The sequence below is a fragment of the Macrotis lagotis genome, chromosome 1 (assembly GCF_037893015.1).
Source record: "Macrotis lagotis isolate mMagLag1 chromosome 1, bilby.v1.9.chrom.fasta, whole genome shotgun sequence".
NCBI lineage: Eukaryota > Metazoa > Chordata > Mammalia > Peramelemorphia > Peramelidae > Macrotis > Macrotis lagotis.
Window position 1 is genome coordinate 805,837,900 of NC_133658.1, and position 14,438 is coordinate 805,852,337.

At 39.3% G+C, this 14,438-nt stretch overlaps 1 protein-coding gene across 7 annotated transcripts in view; it reads right to left on the bottom strand.

Moving 5' to 3' along the window:
* Positions 1-14,438, bottom strand: part of TENM4 (teneurin transmembrane protein 4) — a 1,252,272-nt gene that overhangs the window by 257,204 nt on the left and 980,630 nt on the right. For all 7 annotated transcript variants that reach the window (XM_074216997.1, XM_074217000.1, XM_074216995.1 and 4 more), the window contains one exon: positions 11,180-11,350. In XM_074216997.1, coding sequence (XP_074073098.1) covers positions 11,180-11,350 — 171 coding nt within the window. The remainder of the gene's footprint in view (positions 1-11,179; positions 11,351-14,438) is intronic.

The following is a 14,438-nucleotide window of genomic DNA, read 5'->3' on the forward strand; positions in this document are numbered from 1 at the left end:
TTAGAAATATAACAAATTCAAACCTCTGAATTGATCTTGAGTTTTGCAGGGATAGAGTTACTTTAAAACCAAGGGACAGATTATGGGAGATCAGGACTTCAGCACCTCTTTGCAAATTTTTTGGAGGGTGGATCAAGTTGTTAGAGAAGAGGGGGAGTCCAGAAAGGTGGCTGGGTTTTTGTAGCTCTAGAAGATGGTATCTCTTATCTTAGGCTGCACTTTCCCTTGGAGAACATTAGTCTTTGTGGACTCCAAATAGGAGGGATCTGGGGAGGAGAGGGAAAACTACTATCAGCTTGACCCAGCCCCCTTCTAAGGAGATAAGAGCAGGAGTGGCTCCCCTCTGAAAGGTTTACTCACATGGAAATGTTTTTTAGAGGCTCCAATTAACATTGACTAGAACCTAAGCATTCTCCAAATATTTTTCCCAAAACATACACAGTAGAGTATTTGAAGTCACTTAAGAGTGGATCTAGGGAAAAAGAGCTATGGATTCAGTTCATTCTCTGAAATAAGAAGTTATCTATAAAGGATACACATGTGTAGTTCCTAGCTATGGCCTCTGGACAAATCAATTTACCTTTCACTGAGGCTGTTTCCTCATCTAACAAATTCCAATTTTGTGGCTAACAAATGGGATTGGGAACAGGAAAACTGTCACAGGATCAGTGGGAAGAAGTCAGTGCTACAATAACATCATGTTTTAGGGACTAAAACTCTGAGTCTGGAGTCAGAGGATACAGGACTAAATCCCTAATTTGCCACTAATAATTTGCATGACTGTAGGCAAATTATTTCACTCTGAGACTCAGTTTCCTTGGTTGTAAAACAAAGCAGTTGGATTAAATGTCCTCTGACGTCTCATCCAGCTTTAACTCCTCTGTTGCTATGTGGATGGTTAGAATTACTTTATTAAGCCAACCTTTGAACTTCAATACATGATTGACCAGAAGCTATGTATTGAGCTAGGCACTGGCAGTCAACAGACTTTCCTCAAGCTCTGATAGAATTGGAGAGTGAATCTGCCATCTTTCTAGTTGGTCCCACCTCCAGGAGCATAACATTCCCTAGAGAAGGTGAAACACAAAGCCTGGAATTCTGTCTCCAGCTCACTTCTGTAACCACTAAAGAATAGGAAGGCATTTCCAGTGACAGGAAAAGAGATGGAAGATAAAAACACTGATTGCTTATCAAGCTGCTTTCCCTGGGTAATTAAATACACTTGCTTTGGGGAAGTATACGTTAGGATTTCCTGCCAGACTTCAAGTCTTTCTAGGAACCAAGTTAGGTCAGAAAAAGCGGGCTTGGAGGCGGTCAAAACAAGACAAAGTACATCTTAATGTAGAGTAATAACCATAAATGACAACAATAACTCATATTTTTAGAGCACTTTAAGATTTACAAAGTACATTCTTCATCATAACCCTATGAATTAGGAAATCAGAGAGCTGTTATGTGCATTTTACATATGAGAAAATGAAGGTTTCCTCTGTATCCAACCGGAGAGGCCTTTTCTGATTCCCCCTAGATGCTAGTGTCCCTCCCCCAATCCTATAAATTGTTTTGAATTTGCTTATATTTTGTATCTATTTATATGGCTACATGTTATTTTTCTTCAATAGAATATATACTTCTTGAGGGCAGAGGCTGTTTAGTTGTTTTTCTTTTTGTTTTGTTTTTTTGGATTTTTGCAAGGCAAACGGGGTTAAGTGCCTTGGCCAAGGCCACACAGCTAGGTCATTATTAAGTGTCTGAGATCGGATTTGAACCCAGGTACTCCTGACTCCAAGGCTGGTGCTTTATCCACTACGCCACCTAGCTACCCCTGTTTAGTTGTTTAATTTGTATCTCTAATGCCCAACACAATGTGTAACATTTTATAGGTGCTTGTGGATCAAACAGACCAAAAGACACCCAAGGTCACTTAGCTGCTCAGTTGCAGAGATTAACTTGAAACCTGACTGTGAGATTCCAAATCTAGCCCATTCTTTACATCTCCCTGGACTTGGAGCCCAAAATCAGTTAAGTTCAATTAACAGAAGAAATCAAGGATTAGAGCAGGAAGATGTAGGGAAAAAAGGAAGAGAGGGAGGAAGGGAGGGAGGAGGAGGAGGGAAGGAGATAGGGAGGAGAGAAGGAGGAAAGGATGAAATGAAAGGAAACAAAAGGAAAGAAATGGGATTTATTGTGTTTCCTATGCACCAGACACCCTTTTAAGCACTTTACAAATATCAACATGATCTCATAACAAGATGTGGAGACAGTTGCTATTATTTCATTCCATTTAATAATTGAGGAAACTGAGGCACTTAGAGGTTGAATGACTTGCCCAAGGTCTCATAACTAGTATATGTCTGAGTCTTGATTTGAACTTGTCTTCTTGACTTCAGACCCAGTGCTCCATGCCACTATCTACTAACTTTATGGGGCTTTGTCACAAAACAGAAACAATTCCCAGATTGTCAATTTGTTAAGGACAGGTATAATTACTCTCATTTTTCACATACACTTTCTCTCTCTCTCTCTCTCTCTTTTCTGCCTTCTCTGTCTCTTACTCTCTCACTCTTTTCTCCCCTTCCTCCCTGTTTCCTTCTCTTTCTTTTCTCCCCAGTCTCCCCCTCTCTTTTCTCCCCTTGTCTCATTTCATAACCACCTCACCCTTAACTGTCTCTCTTTTCTTTCTCCCTTCCTGTACCCCTTCCTGCTCTCTGCCTCCCTTACTTTTCTATCTCTCCTCTCCCTGTCTCTCTTCTTTTCCCCCCTTTTTCTCCTTCCCTCTCTGTCTCTCTCCTTTCTCTCTTTCTTCACCTTCCTCCCTGTTTTTCTTTGCTTTCTTTCCTGTCCTTCCTCCCTCTTTCTTTCTTTCTTTCTTTCTTTCTTTCTTTCTTTCTTTCTTTCTTTCCTCCCTTTGTCTCACTCCATAACTCACCCCCAACTCTATCTCTGTCTTTCTCTTTTGTCCCCCCTAGTCTTTCTAGGAAAGTCCTGACCCCAGGACTAGTGGATTCCAGTTACATAGTAGGCCCACTTAACAAATGTTCGTCCAATTGGGTTGAAATGCTAAACCCCTGTATGTGAGCTATTGTCCCTATTAACTGTGAAGAAGGGACAGTAGTACCACATGTATCAAGCTCCTTCCTCACCACAGGCAGCCAGTGGGGAGGGTGCTTCGTAAAACACTCTATAAAATGGGAGCGATTATTTTCTTATGTGCTATTAAAGGGCACAACTGGATATCCGAATTCCTGGCATTTGCTGTTGTTGTCAGAGTGTCTGGAGACACTTCGGAGAACAAAAAGTCATCTGTAAAGGAAGCACGTATGTAGAAACTTTTTGTAAACTGCATCTGGGGAATAAGGAATTAAAATGCCTTTTGCAGCAGTTAAGAACTCCTGTCAAGTACCCTCACAATGCACATTTAATGGTGAAATGGTGGCTGTTGGGGCATTGTTGTAGCAATAAAATATTTTACTGTTTTAAATAATAAAATTCAATTTAAATGTTAAACTCCATATGTTGTCATTCCCAGGCAAACTCCTTAGCAAAAACATCAGGTTTTTAGCTTCAAACTGCTAAATGTCATTTTAATTAAAAATATATATATAATAAAAAAAAGTTGAAATGCACACCACCATTAAAAGTACCCACTGATTCCTCTGCTGTGAGCATGGAAAAGGGTTTTGCATTTAAGTCCTAAATGGTAGGAATGTTCCCGAGTCACTTCACTTATAAAATATAACACCCATGGCTGCTGTGGTTCAGAAAGTTCATGGACAGAAGTCTGATTCATAAAACACTGAAAAAGGATAAACAAATTCCCAGGAAGGAATGTTCCCTGATTTGATTACTGGGGGCCCCATACAACAAAGCTCTTGTCCTGAGAGGAGAACAGTAGATTTGCTGGGAATGAGGGTAGGTGTGTTATGGAGGGGGCAAAGAGGAGGGAGGAAAATAATTCATTGGATTCTGGGAGCTGAAACATTTATCATGGAAAGAAACAGGGCCAAATTACCTCATCCCAAAGAGATTATTTTTTTGTGTTGGGGAGAGTTGGGGTATAAAGTAGATTTGAAGTAGGATTTCCCCAAATCAAACCAGTTCTACATAGGAAAATAAATATCCCGACTGAGAAACTGCTGTTGCATTTTGTCACTGTGCTAGAAAAAGATAACCATCTCAACTTTTCTTATGGCCTTTAACATAAATAGCACACATTTCAGTAGAGTATTTTCCTCCCAGGGAGTAAGTGGGAGTCTTTTAATCCCATTTTACAGATGAGGAAATGGAGGGTGGGAGAGTGGAGAGGATTGACAATCATCAATTGAGAGCTAGAATAGACCTAAGAGAAACCATTAAGTCTAACCCTTCTCATTGTACAGGTGAGATAATAGTAAATTTGAAAGGGGACATTTATCCAAAGTCTCACAAGTCTTCTGTTAAGTAGCAGTTAGGAGCTCAGCCTGAGTCTTTCACCTCTAAAGACAGTGTTCCTTCTATTTCCATTGGCAGCTGTCACTGCCAGTATGATCTCATGGAGTGTTAGATAAACTCATACAGGAAAGTCATAGAAAGCTCTGCAGGTCAAGGGTGAATTCGTTTGTCTTCCTGTCCCAGAAGAGGAGGTAAATGGAAAATTCTTTTCCTGGCTAACTTTGAAGGGAGTAAGAGCTGAACCGTATAGAAAATAGTACTATCAAAATGGAAAATCCCAAGTCAGGGAATTTTCCCAAAACAGACAAAAATGAAAGGAAGTGATTAACATGGTACAGAGTAAAAACAGCTAGATTTGGATCCAGACAGAGGTAGCTTAGGTGGTGCAGAGTGTCAGGGTTGGAGTCAGGAAGACTCAGTTCCCTGAATTCAAATCAAGTCTCAGACACTTATTGGCCAAATCACTTAATCCCATGTGCCTTAGTTTCTACATCTGTAAAATGAGGTGGAAAACAAAATGTCAAACCACTCCTGGATCTTTGCCAAAATAATCCCAAAATGAGGTCACAAAGAGTAAAATACAATTGAAAAATGGCTAAACAACAATAATACTTTATGACAATAACAAATGACATTCTTACAGAATATAATAGTTATCCATGTACTTTACATACATCATAGTAGTTGGTTTTCATCATAACCAGTGAGGGATAAAAAGGTGCTATCAATAATATTATAACTATTTTGCAGATGGGAAAACTGAGTTTCACAGTCACGTAAGCAATTTAGTATTAAGGGTTACCTCAGAAACTCCACTTGTACAACAAAAAATGAAGAAGGGACTTGTAAAGGCTGTTCCCATATTTCCTTCTCTTTAACTAGACTAAGAGGATCCACATGTCACTCTGGGATGTCCCAGAAGACCTGTGAGATTTTGGAGTTCCAGAACCTGGGTGAAAAACCTTAGCTCTGATCACTTTAACTTTCCTCTTCTATAAAATGAGAGGGATGGGTTAAATGACCACTGAGGTCCCTTATTGCTCAAATTCAAAGATTTTATGACCTAACTCACAAGAGGATAGGAAGAATCAGTGAGATTATTAACAGAGGAACAGCTGAATATTGGTCACACAAGCTGAAACCTTCTCTGAATTTCAGTTTAATTATCTGTAAAATGGGTAAAATAGTCTCTAACCCTATCTGCCTATTTTACCAGGTTGCAATGAGGAAAGAAATTGGAAATGCAGAGCAATCCAGAACTGTGAGCCTTGAATGTCATTATAGGGGGGAAAAGTAAAAGAACAGACTGTGGGCAAATAATAGATTATAGCACATGACTCTCCAACCATCAAATCAAGTACTTTTTTTTCTTTGCAAGGAGATTTATGATCTTAGCCAAGATAAGTTAAAGTCCTTCCTTTAGCACTTGCACATCACTTCTTCCTTCTACAGGTACCCTGAGTGGGTGACCATGGAATTCTAGAAAGCTTGATTTAGAGTCTTGAAAAGGTGAGTTTGAATCCTATCTTGGGTATTTACTAGACTCAGATATTTTTTTGACCCTGAGTAAGTTATATCAACTCTATAGGCCTTAGTTTCCTCCTCTGTAAAATAAAAGAGTTTAGACTCATCGTTCTCTAAGGTCCCTTCTACCTCTAAATCATGATTCTATGAGTCTTGATATTCTCCACAAAATAGATATAGAGAAGCAGTAGGAGGAAAAGGGTTGCTTAGGTTAGATCCTATGGCATAGAATAAAGAGTACTGGACTCAAAGTCAGGAAATCTGGGATCGTGTCCTATCTGAGTGTTCTATTCTTTAAAACATTTGGTAATTCTACTGAGGCAGCACCCCAGAGAAACTGAGTTCCTTTTCCTATTCCAGTTTGTAGTTTATGTGTTATTTTTGCTTCCAATGCATTAACTTATACTTATAATACTTTAGTCTCCTTAGCGACTATCTGAAATTTATGTGGTTATCAAAATAAATGGCTCCATTCTGGCAGGGAGGAGGGGATACAGCACTGATGGGCAATTTTGATTTCATTACAGAAGGAGAAAAAGCTATCTCTACCCATATTATTCAATCAGCAGAATGGTTGTTTGCTTAAGGTCTGGGGTACCTCTTCCACCATTAATGAATAGCATAAGTTGACATAGACTTACTAGGGAAGGATCCCAGGACTAACCAGAGATAGCTTGGATACTTTTAAAATCACAGTCTGAAATGCATTTTTATGTTATTCTTATAAAAGAGACTATGTTCATGTAAAATACTGGGTAGGGGTCTGTGTTTGTTATACACATATATGATGGGGGTGAGGCACACAAATAATCACTGAGCCAAATAGTCAGAAGACAAATAATCACTGAGCCAAATAGTCAGAAGACCTGGATTAGAGTACCTGATCAGCTCCTTGTTAGCAATGTGACCTTGGCCAAATCACTCTCCCCTTCTGGATGTTAATCTATAAGATAGAAACATTATCTTTTGCTTTTTATATCCCTCACAGGCTTGTTGTGATGAATGTATTTTATGAGCTCTTATTCTAGAGATCATCATCATCATTATTATTGCTTAAATATTCACATATTCATGTAGATATATATTCACATATTCACATATATACATAGAAATGTATATATGTGTGTAAGTTAACACACATATAAGCTTGAGACTTTGAGTTGTATAACTGTTAGAAAGGCACCTAGCCTTTGTGGGACTCAGTTTCTTTTTCTGTCAAATGGGGAAACTATCCAACCAACTAACAGAGTTCCTGTGAGAAAAGCCCCTGGTAAACTTTAAAACACCATAGCAATGTAATGTAATTCATATTGTTAAATATATATGCATAAATTGTATCAAATGGCTTCCAGATTCCTTCCAATTTTATAATACTGTGATTTGACCAATCAGGAAGCATTGTTGTATTTAGTATCTATTTATCCCCAGGTACTGTGCTGAAGATACAATAAGAAGGAAAGAGTGCCTGCCCTCAAGGAGCTTACACTCTATCATAGAAAACAATAGGCACATGCTCACAGACACACACACACACACACACACACACACACGCAAAGTGTTTATATAAACTTATAATATAGAAATCGTAAATTGTTCTCAGCCAACAACATACATATCATAAATATCTGTATGATTCTAAGGAAAGAGGCTTTTGAATATGTATACATTTTTCTCCCTGAAAAAAAATCAGTAACTGCATTCATTATTTGGGGGATGGAGGCAACTCTGAATTTTATTGGATTCAAGTGTATTTCCCTAATTGAACTTGGAATGTCCAACATCCCCAAACAGCAATAATGGTTCTTTTTTCTAAGCCCCTACACTTAATAATAATTTAATAACCCATGTTTAAATAGTGTGTTAAGCAAAGTTCATAAAGTGATTTTTGTCCTAACAATCCTGGTATGAACAAAGCATATTAATTCTTAAGTCTAAAGCTGGGAGAGACCTAGCACCCACTTTATTTCAGATTAGGACACAGAGACTCAGAGAGTCTTGCTAGCCAAGAGACTTGCCTAAGGTTGCACAGATAATAAGCATCAGAAGAGAGAGAGAGAGAGAGAGAGAGAGAGAGAGAGAGAGAGAGAGAGAGAGAGAGAACGAGAACGAGAACACTCAGGTCATCTGATTCCAGAGGAAGAAGTCTTTTTCCTATATCCATGATGATTCCCATGCTGGACCTTTGGAAAGACCTAAATTCAAATCTAATTTTAGACCATGACTAGCTGTGTGACCCTGGTCAAGTCACTTCACCTCTGTTTCAGTTTTCTCAGTTATAAATGAGGATAAAAATAACATTTATCTCCCAGGATTGATGTAAGGATCAATGGCATATTAATATTAGCATAGTGCTTTGGGATAGTAAGTGTTATATACATGTTAGCTATCATCATCATCATCATCATTAATAATAGCTACCCATGGTTAGTCTGAGAATTAAATGAATGTTTATTAAGTGCTCAACACATCTTAAAGTGCTCTATAAATAGTACAGATAGTCCTGATTCATATCTGGCCACTGGACCCTGATGGCTCAGGAGGAAAAAGTGAGGCTGGTGACTTTGGACAGTACCACTTCCCTTCAATCCAATTCATTTACATGTCCTGAAAATACCTCCTTGGTCTCATGGACCTCTTTGAGAACAAGAAATAACAACAACAATATAGAAGTAATAGTACAGAAATCACTCATCTATGTACAGAAGAGGACTCAGTTATTTGCAAATTGCTTATGTCTGGCCTTGAACCCAAGCTTCCTTATATACAGACATTGTTCTTCCCCACTGGATCCAGCTGCTTTTAATCCCTACTGCAAAATCTTTGGCATTGGCATTGACTTTCTATGTGAGCAGAGGGCTTTCTTTTTCTGATTTCCCTTGAAATGAATTGGAAAAGCCGCATTACAGGGGAGTTTGAAACTCCCAAAGCTACCAGGAGCCACAGGATCTAGAACACTCACGGAATTTAAGAATGAAACCATGCAGGCTCTGCTTGACCAGAGATCCCATATACGTTACAAACCAATTAAGAACGACAGAAAGAAAGCTCAGTACCTGGTTTTATTGAGTGGAGTAAATCACAGTTGATGCTGACCAGGTTTTAGCGAGATTTCTAAACAGGATTTCTATTTGCATTAGTAACGATAGCTAATCCCTTTAAGCAAAAGTACTACAGTTAAAGTAACTCAGTAAGCTGGTACATTTTTTCCTGTTTTATCTGTACCTCCTTCTCCTTAAGAAAAAAACAAAGCAAAACCCACAACCCACAAACCATAATTTCATTAGAGGGGGAGATCATAGATAGCTTAGACTTCTCCACTTCTGTTAAAAGACTGAATGATAGAGATCACAGAGGGAAAAAATAAACTTTGCTAAATAAGGCCCTTGGACCAAGTTCTTGAGGGTTAATACCTTAAACCCCTAGGGCTTTCCTAGATCTGTGAAGAATTTTGTTCAAGGGCCTGGAACATGGGGTAGGGGTTGGGGGTGGGGGAGAGGGAAGAATCTGCTATCACTGACTCTGAGGCTCCTTCCTATCTCAAATGACAATCAGAAACCACTACTCCAAACAAAAAAAATTTCATTCCCAAGTGGTTGTCACACTTTCTCTCATCTATTTATCCTGTAGATGAGAGACCATCAGTGAGACTCTTAACCAGGATTCTAGGTAATGTTGAGAAATTTTAGTGGGAATGAGAACTTGTATTGGGGGAGAGAGAGAAATCACATTTCTAAATTCTGGTGACTGCATAGTCCTCCCTCACTTAAATCTATTTCATTTGCATGTCATAACATCATCTCCATGATCTCCTGGTCCTCTTTGAGAACAATAAATAAAACAAAGTCACACCTCTAGCTAAAGTCACTAACTTCTGGTATTTCTTTCAACTGTTTAAAAACATCATTCTAAGATGCTATCTACAGATTTTACCAGACTGTCACAAGGGCCCATGGCATAAATAAAGGCTAAGGATTGCTGCCCAAATGGGTCAGGATGGGTATCATTTTCCATTTCAGAACCTAGCACAGTTCCTGAGACATAGTAGGAACTTAATATTTGATTGAATAATAATAAAATTAAAATATATTAATCACATATGGATAGGATCTGGGACAAACCTATTATGAAAAACATTTTGATGAGATAGCTGACTAAACATGTCACTTCATTATTAACTGTTACTAACTATGGCTGATGGAGTCAGCTTAAGTTATTTGATAGCCAGACCTTATAAATCGGCATTTTAAGCAGATATATATGGGGGAGCTATTGAATTCTTAGCACCTCAGAAACTTGCAGGGTGTTTGACCTCATTTCTGCTCTTGTTCCTGTGGGATGTCTGTTGTTTTAAGTTAATGTTGGTACAAGGAGAGACCAAAAGACAAATTGGCATTGGAAATTATGAACAAACATACGGGCACCCAGCATGCATACCCAGAGACTGATGGTATGAAAAGAAACCAGATAAATGATCAGGATGGGGCAAGGACAATTTTCCCTTGGCATTCCCTGCGGGGAAAGGAAAGAAAAAGACAAGTAGACATATTTGAAGCCTGGCGTGAGCATGATGGCAGCTGAGATGGGTGAGACTCCAGAAGTGAAGCAGGCTGTGGCACTCAAGGGTTGATTTATGCCCACCTGTCCCAGAGTGATAACCAGATAAGTCTGGTATCTTTGGGACTCCTCCACTTCTCCATGTCTCTGGTCTCGTGGAAAAATATCTGGTGCCTTCAGTGTACCAAAAAGACCTAACAGTAGGCCATTCCAGTTTTAGGGAATTTTCTGCTCTAAAATGTCAAAGTCAGATATTCAGCACCAACTTCTCACCCTGAGAATCCCTCCATCCCCCTTCAGTTTCTTGTCTGGTTTCCTTCAAAGTACAAAGGTGGCAACCACAAGAGTGTTCAAGGCTTTATATAGCAAAGCACCAAGTTGCTTCTCTCTGGAGTTAGATGTGATATAGTTCTGTATCATGATAGCCAATCTCCACAATCCATCACTCCATCCATCCCACCCAAATTAGCTCATATAGCGACATGAAATAAGAATGAAGAGACACAGGTGAAGTCATAGTGGTGGGAAGCCAGCATTGAGCATGGAAGAATGCAGAAGCACCAAGAGCATGGAACCACATCCGGGAACATGGTGGGCATGTGAGTGAATGTCTCTTCAGTTCACAGGCAGACAAAGAGGACTCACAACATGGACAACACACCAACCCTACCTTCTCCAGTTTCTTTGCCTTTCCTGTCAGGTAACTCTAACCCTGTGCCCCCTGAGGGATACAGGGAGACGTCTGTTGGCACAGGCCAACTGCTGGCTGTGTCCTCCGTCATCTCATACATCTGCCCTTCCAGCGGCTGCAGGTGCCAGTTTAGGCCAAACAGGTGCATGGCTGTGGTGAGCAATGAGAAAAGTCATCTTTTTCTGTGAGAAGGGGAAAGGAAATTTCCAAACCTAAAGGGATTAGGGAGAAGTACAGGAACTAGGGGGAAGTTGAGATGTTGGGGACTCATGGCCCACTGCTTTAAATATACCTACTTCAAGAACTGATCATTTCAATGGTGTGGTCTCTCTTTCCATTGATATGCATCTCAACTCCTCTGTGACACAGGAGAGATATTTCAAGAGTTGGTTGAGTTAGCCTGTGGCTAACCTGGGAATGGAACCTTTCCCAACATAGCTAGCTTGGTCCTCAGATGACAGATTTGTTTGTTTTGGACTCACCACCATTTTTTCCATCTTGGAAGCCCCCACACTCCTGCCTTTTCAGTCTTCTTATAACTTATTCCCTAACTTTTATTCTTTGATCCAGTGGCATTGACCTCTTGGTTGTTCCATGAACAAGACACTCCATCTCTTGGTTCTGGGCATTCATTCTGGCTGCCACTGGTGCCTGGAATGATTTTTCTTCTGATCTCTGTCTACAGGCTTTGTGTAAATTGCATCTAAAATCCCAACTTTGACTGGAAGTCTTCTCTAATACCTTTGAATTCTGATATTTTTGCCTCTGATATTAGTTCCTAATCATCTTGTATGTAACAGACTTTTTATTTGTTTGCTTTTTGACTCTTTCAACATATTGTAAACTCCTTGAGGGAAGGGAGTATCTTTTGTCTCTTTTTGTATCTCTGGTGCCTAGCATGGTGCCAGACATATGTAGGCAGTTGATCAATCTTTACTGATTGATTGATGAAGAGGACTAGCCAGAAAATGAATCCAAGGTCACTTCCAAAAGACAATGAAGCACCATTGGAGAAGAAACTTCAGAACTTTCATTTGGGGCTACCATCAAAGTATTGAGGTCTTCAGTTAGATGGCAATCCTAAAGTGTCCAGGTAATATAGTCTAAAGTAGTTCATAACCCTGGAATCTCAGATATTCAGGAGGTTCTCTTCCAAATTACTTTACTTTAAGAATAATTTTTTTTAAAAAGGGTAAATGTCTGTCAGAATTGCCAGAATCAGATATTCTTACAGCTTTGTGTTGTGGCAGCATTTTGGTAAAATATGTCAATGTCTGTGAAGGGTACCATAATGAAGAGACCTGAGGTTTCAATCTCAGTTCTAATAACTCCTAGTTGTGCGATCATGGAAAAGCCACTGTAACCACTTCAAACCTCAATGTCCTCATCTATAAATTAGGACAATGGACAGAGTATTGGGTTTTTGAATCCAGGAAGACCTTTATTCAAATCCTGCCTCAGACATTGAGGTGTCCCTGCCCAAGTCACTTCCCTTCTGCCTGTCTCAGTTTTCTCATCTGTAAAATGTGGATAAGAACAGCACCTCCCTCCCAGGGTTCTTTGTGAGATCAAGTGAAAGAATAGTTCTAACACACTTTGCAATCTTTGCATGCTATATAAATTCTGGCTTTTATTATTAAATTAGGAATAATAATCCTTGAACTTGCTGTCTCAGGTGGGGATGTCAAAGCATTATATAAATGTGAGATGTTATCATTATTTTCATATTCTTTCAGGAGGGAGACTAGGTGGGCTAGGCAGTTAAGGGATGGAGGGTGTAGATGAGATAAGCTCAGAGCAAAGACCATATACATCAGCCAGGAGAATTTTGGATTTCCTGCTAATCAGGTCAAGGACCCCTCACTGAGATACATGGAGGATGGAATGCTGATTGAATTTGCATGAGCCTAGACCCGAACTCACTGTGGCTTGTGCAGCTCACGCAAAGCCACCCACTGTATGAAGCCTGTTCCAAGAAATGATGTGAGGGCAATTAGACCAAAGCAGAGGAGAACAGTGCATGGAAAAAGTAAACAGATGTCTGGCGAGAGCCTGGGCTGATGTGAAGAGGACTTGCTTCTGAGAATACAACAAAGGAAACAGTCTGGCTTCACGACATCATTTTTTCCCCTCTCTGTCTTTGCTGACATAAACACTTCATCTTCTACAAGTTCCCTAATTTCCTTGTAGGTTTCCCACAGTTCTGGGGCCTACTTTTCTCCCATTTGGAAAATGCTACCTTCTCATAAGGTCCCAACCATCCTGATAGACACTCTATCAAATCCAAATGTCTAAATGAAATCAATGACTGAAGTCCTATCACTTGGTACTCACTGAAGACAGGGAAAGCAAGTACAAAGGGAATGGGAAGAAAATAAACATATATTCTTATTATATATTCATTATTCTTCTAAATTCATCATTTATTCTGTTTACTATGTACAAGCACTGTGCTAAGCACTTTGATAAATACATGGCAGAGAGGAGGGCAATCATACTTAGTTTACTCAGTCCTAGAAGGTAGGACTAGCAAATTGGGGAGGAGGACTAGAGGATGATGGGTGACAGGGAAGCAGGCAGGCAACTATAGTTTCAGATGATCATTAGACTCAACATCCTAACAATCAGATATGTCCCCAGGGTAGCATGGGGATAACTCTGGGAACTTGTCAATTCTGGATCTCCAGAGGTCTTTAAAAAAAATTAATGTTTTGCCAATTACATATAAAAAATAATTTTAACATTCTTTTTTCAAATTTTGAGCTCCAAATTCTTTTTTTTTCTCCCCCTCCTCTCTCTGACTCCATTATCCTGGAGGTCTTAAAGCAAAAGTTCAGTAATTGAACACATCTCAGGGATACTGTAGACAGAATTCATGAACAATAGAAGCTGAGCTAGGTCCATTCTACTCTGAGTTCTACTGATTTTCAAGTCATATCTAAGTCCACATTGTCATTGCTGACCAAGTCCAAGTCTTCTCCATGCTTCACATATAACTTTTTTCCTGGGAAGTGTTTTATAAAATGACAGCCCCAGAAAATCAGGAATGTTTTGTTTTATTAGTAGGGAAATGAAACCACCATGGACTTTGTGGTGATTTTTACATTTATGTAGTGTTTTAAAGTTTTAAAAGTATTCAATATAAATTATATCTTACTAGAGTTTTAATATAACCCTACAAAATAGATAATACAGACCTTTGTGTTCCTGCTTTACAGAAGAGGAAACTGAAACCAAT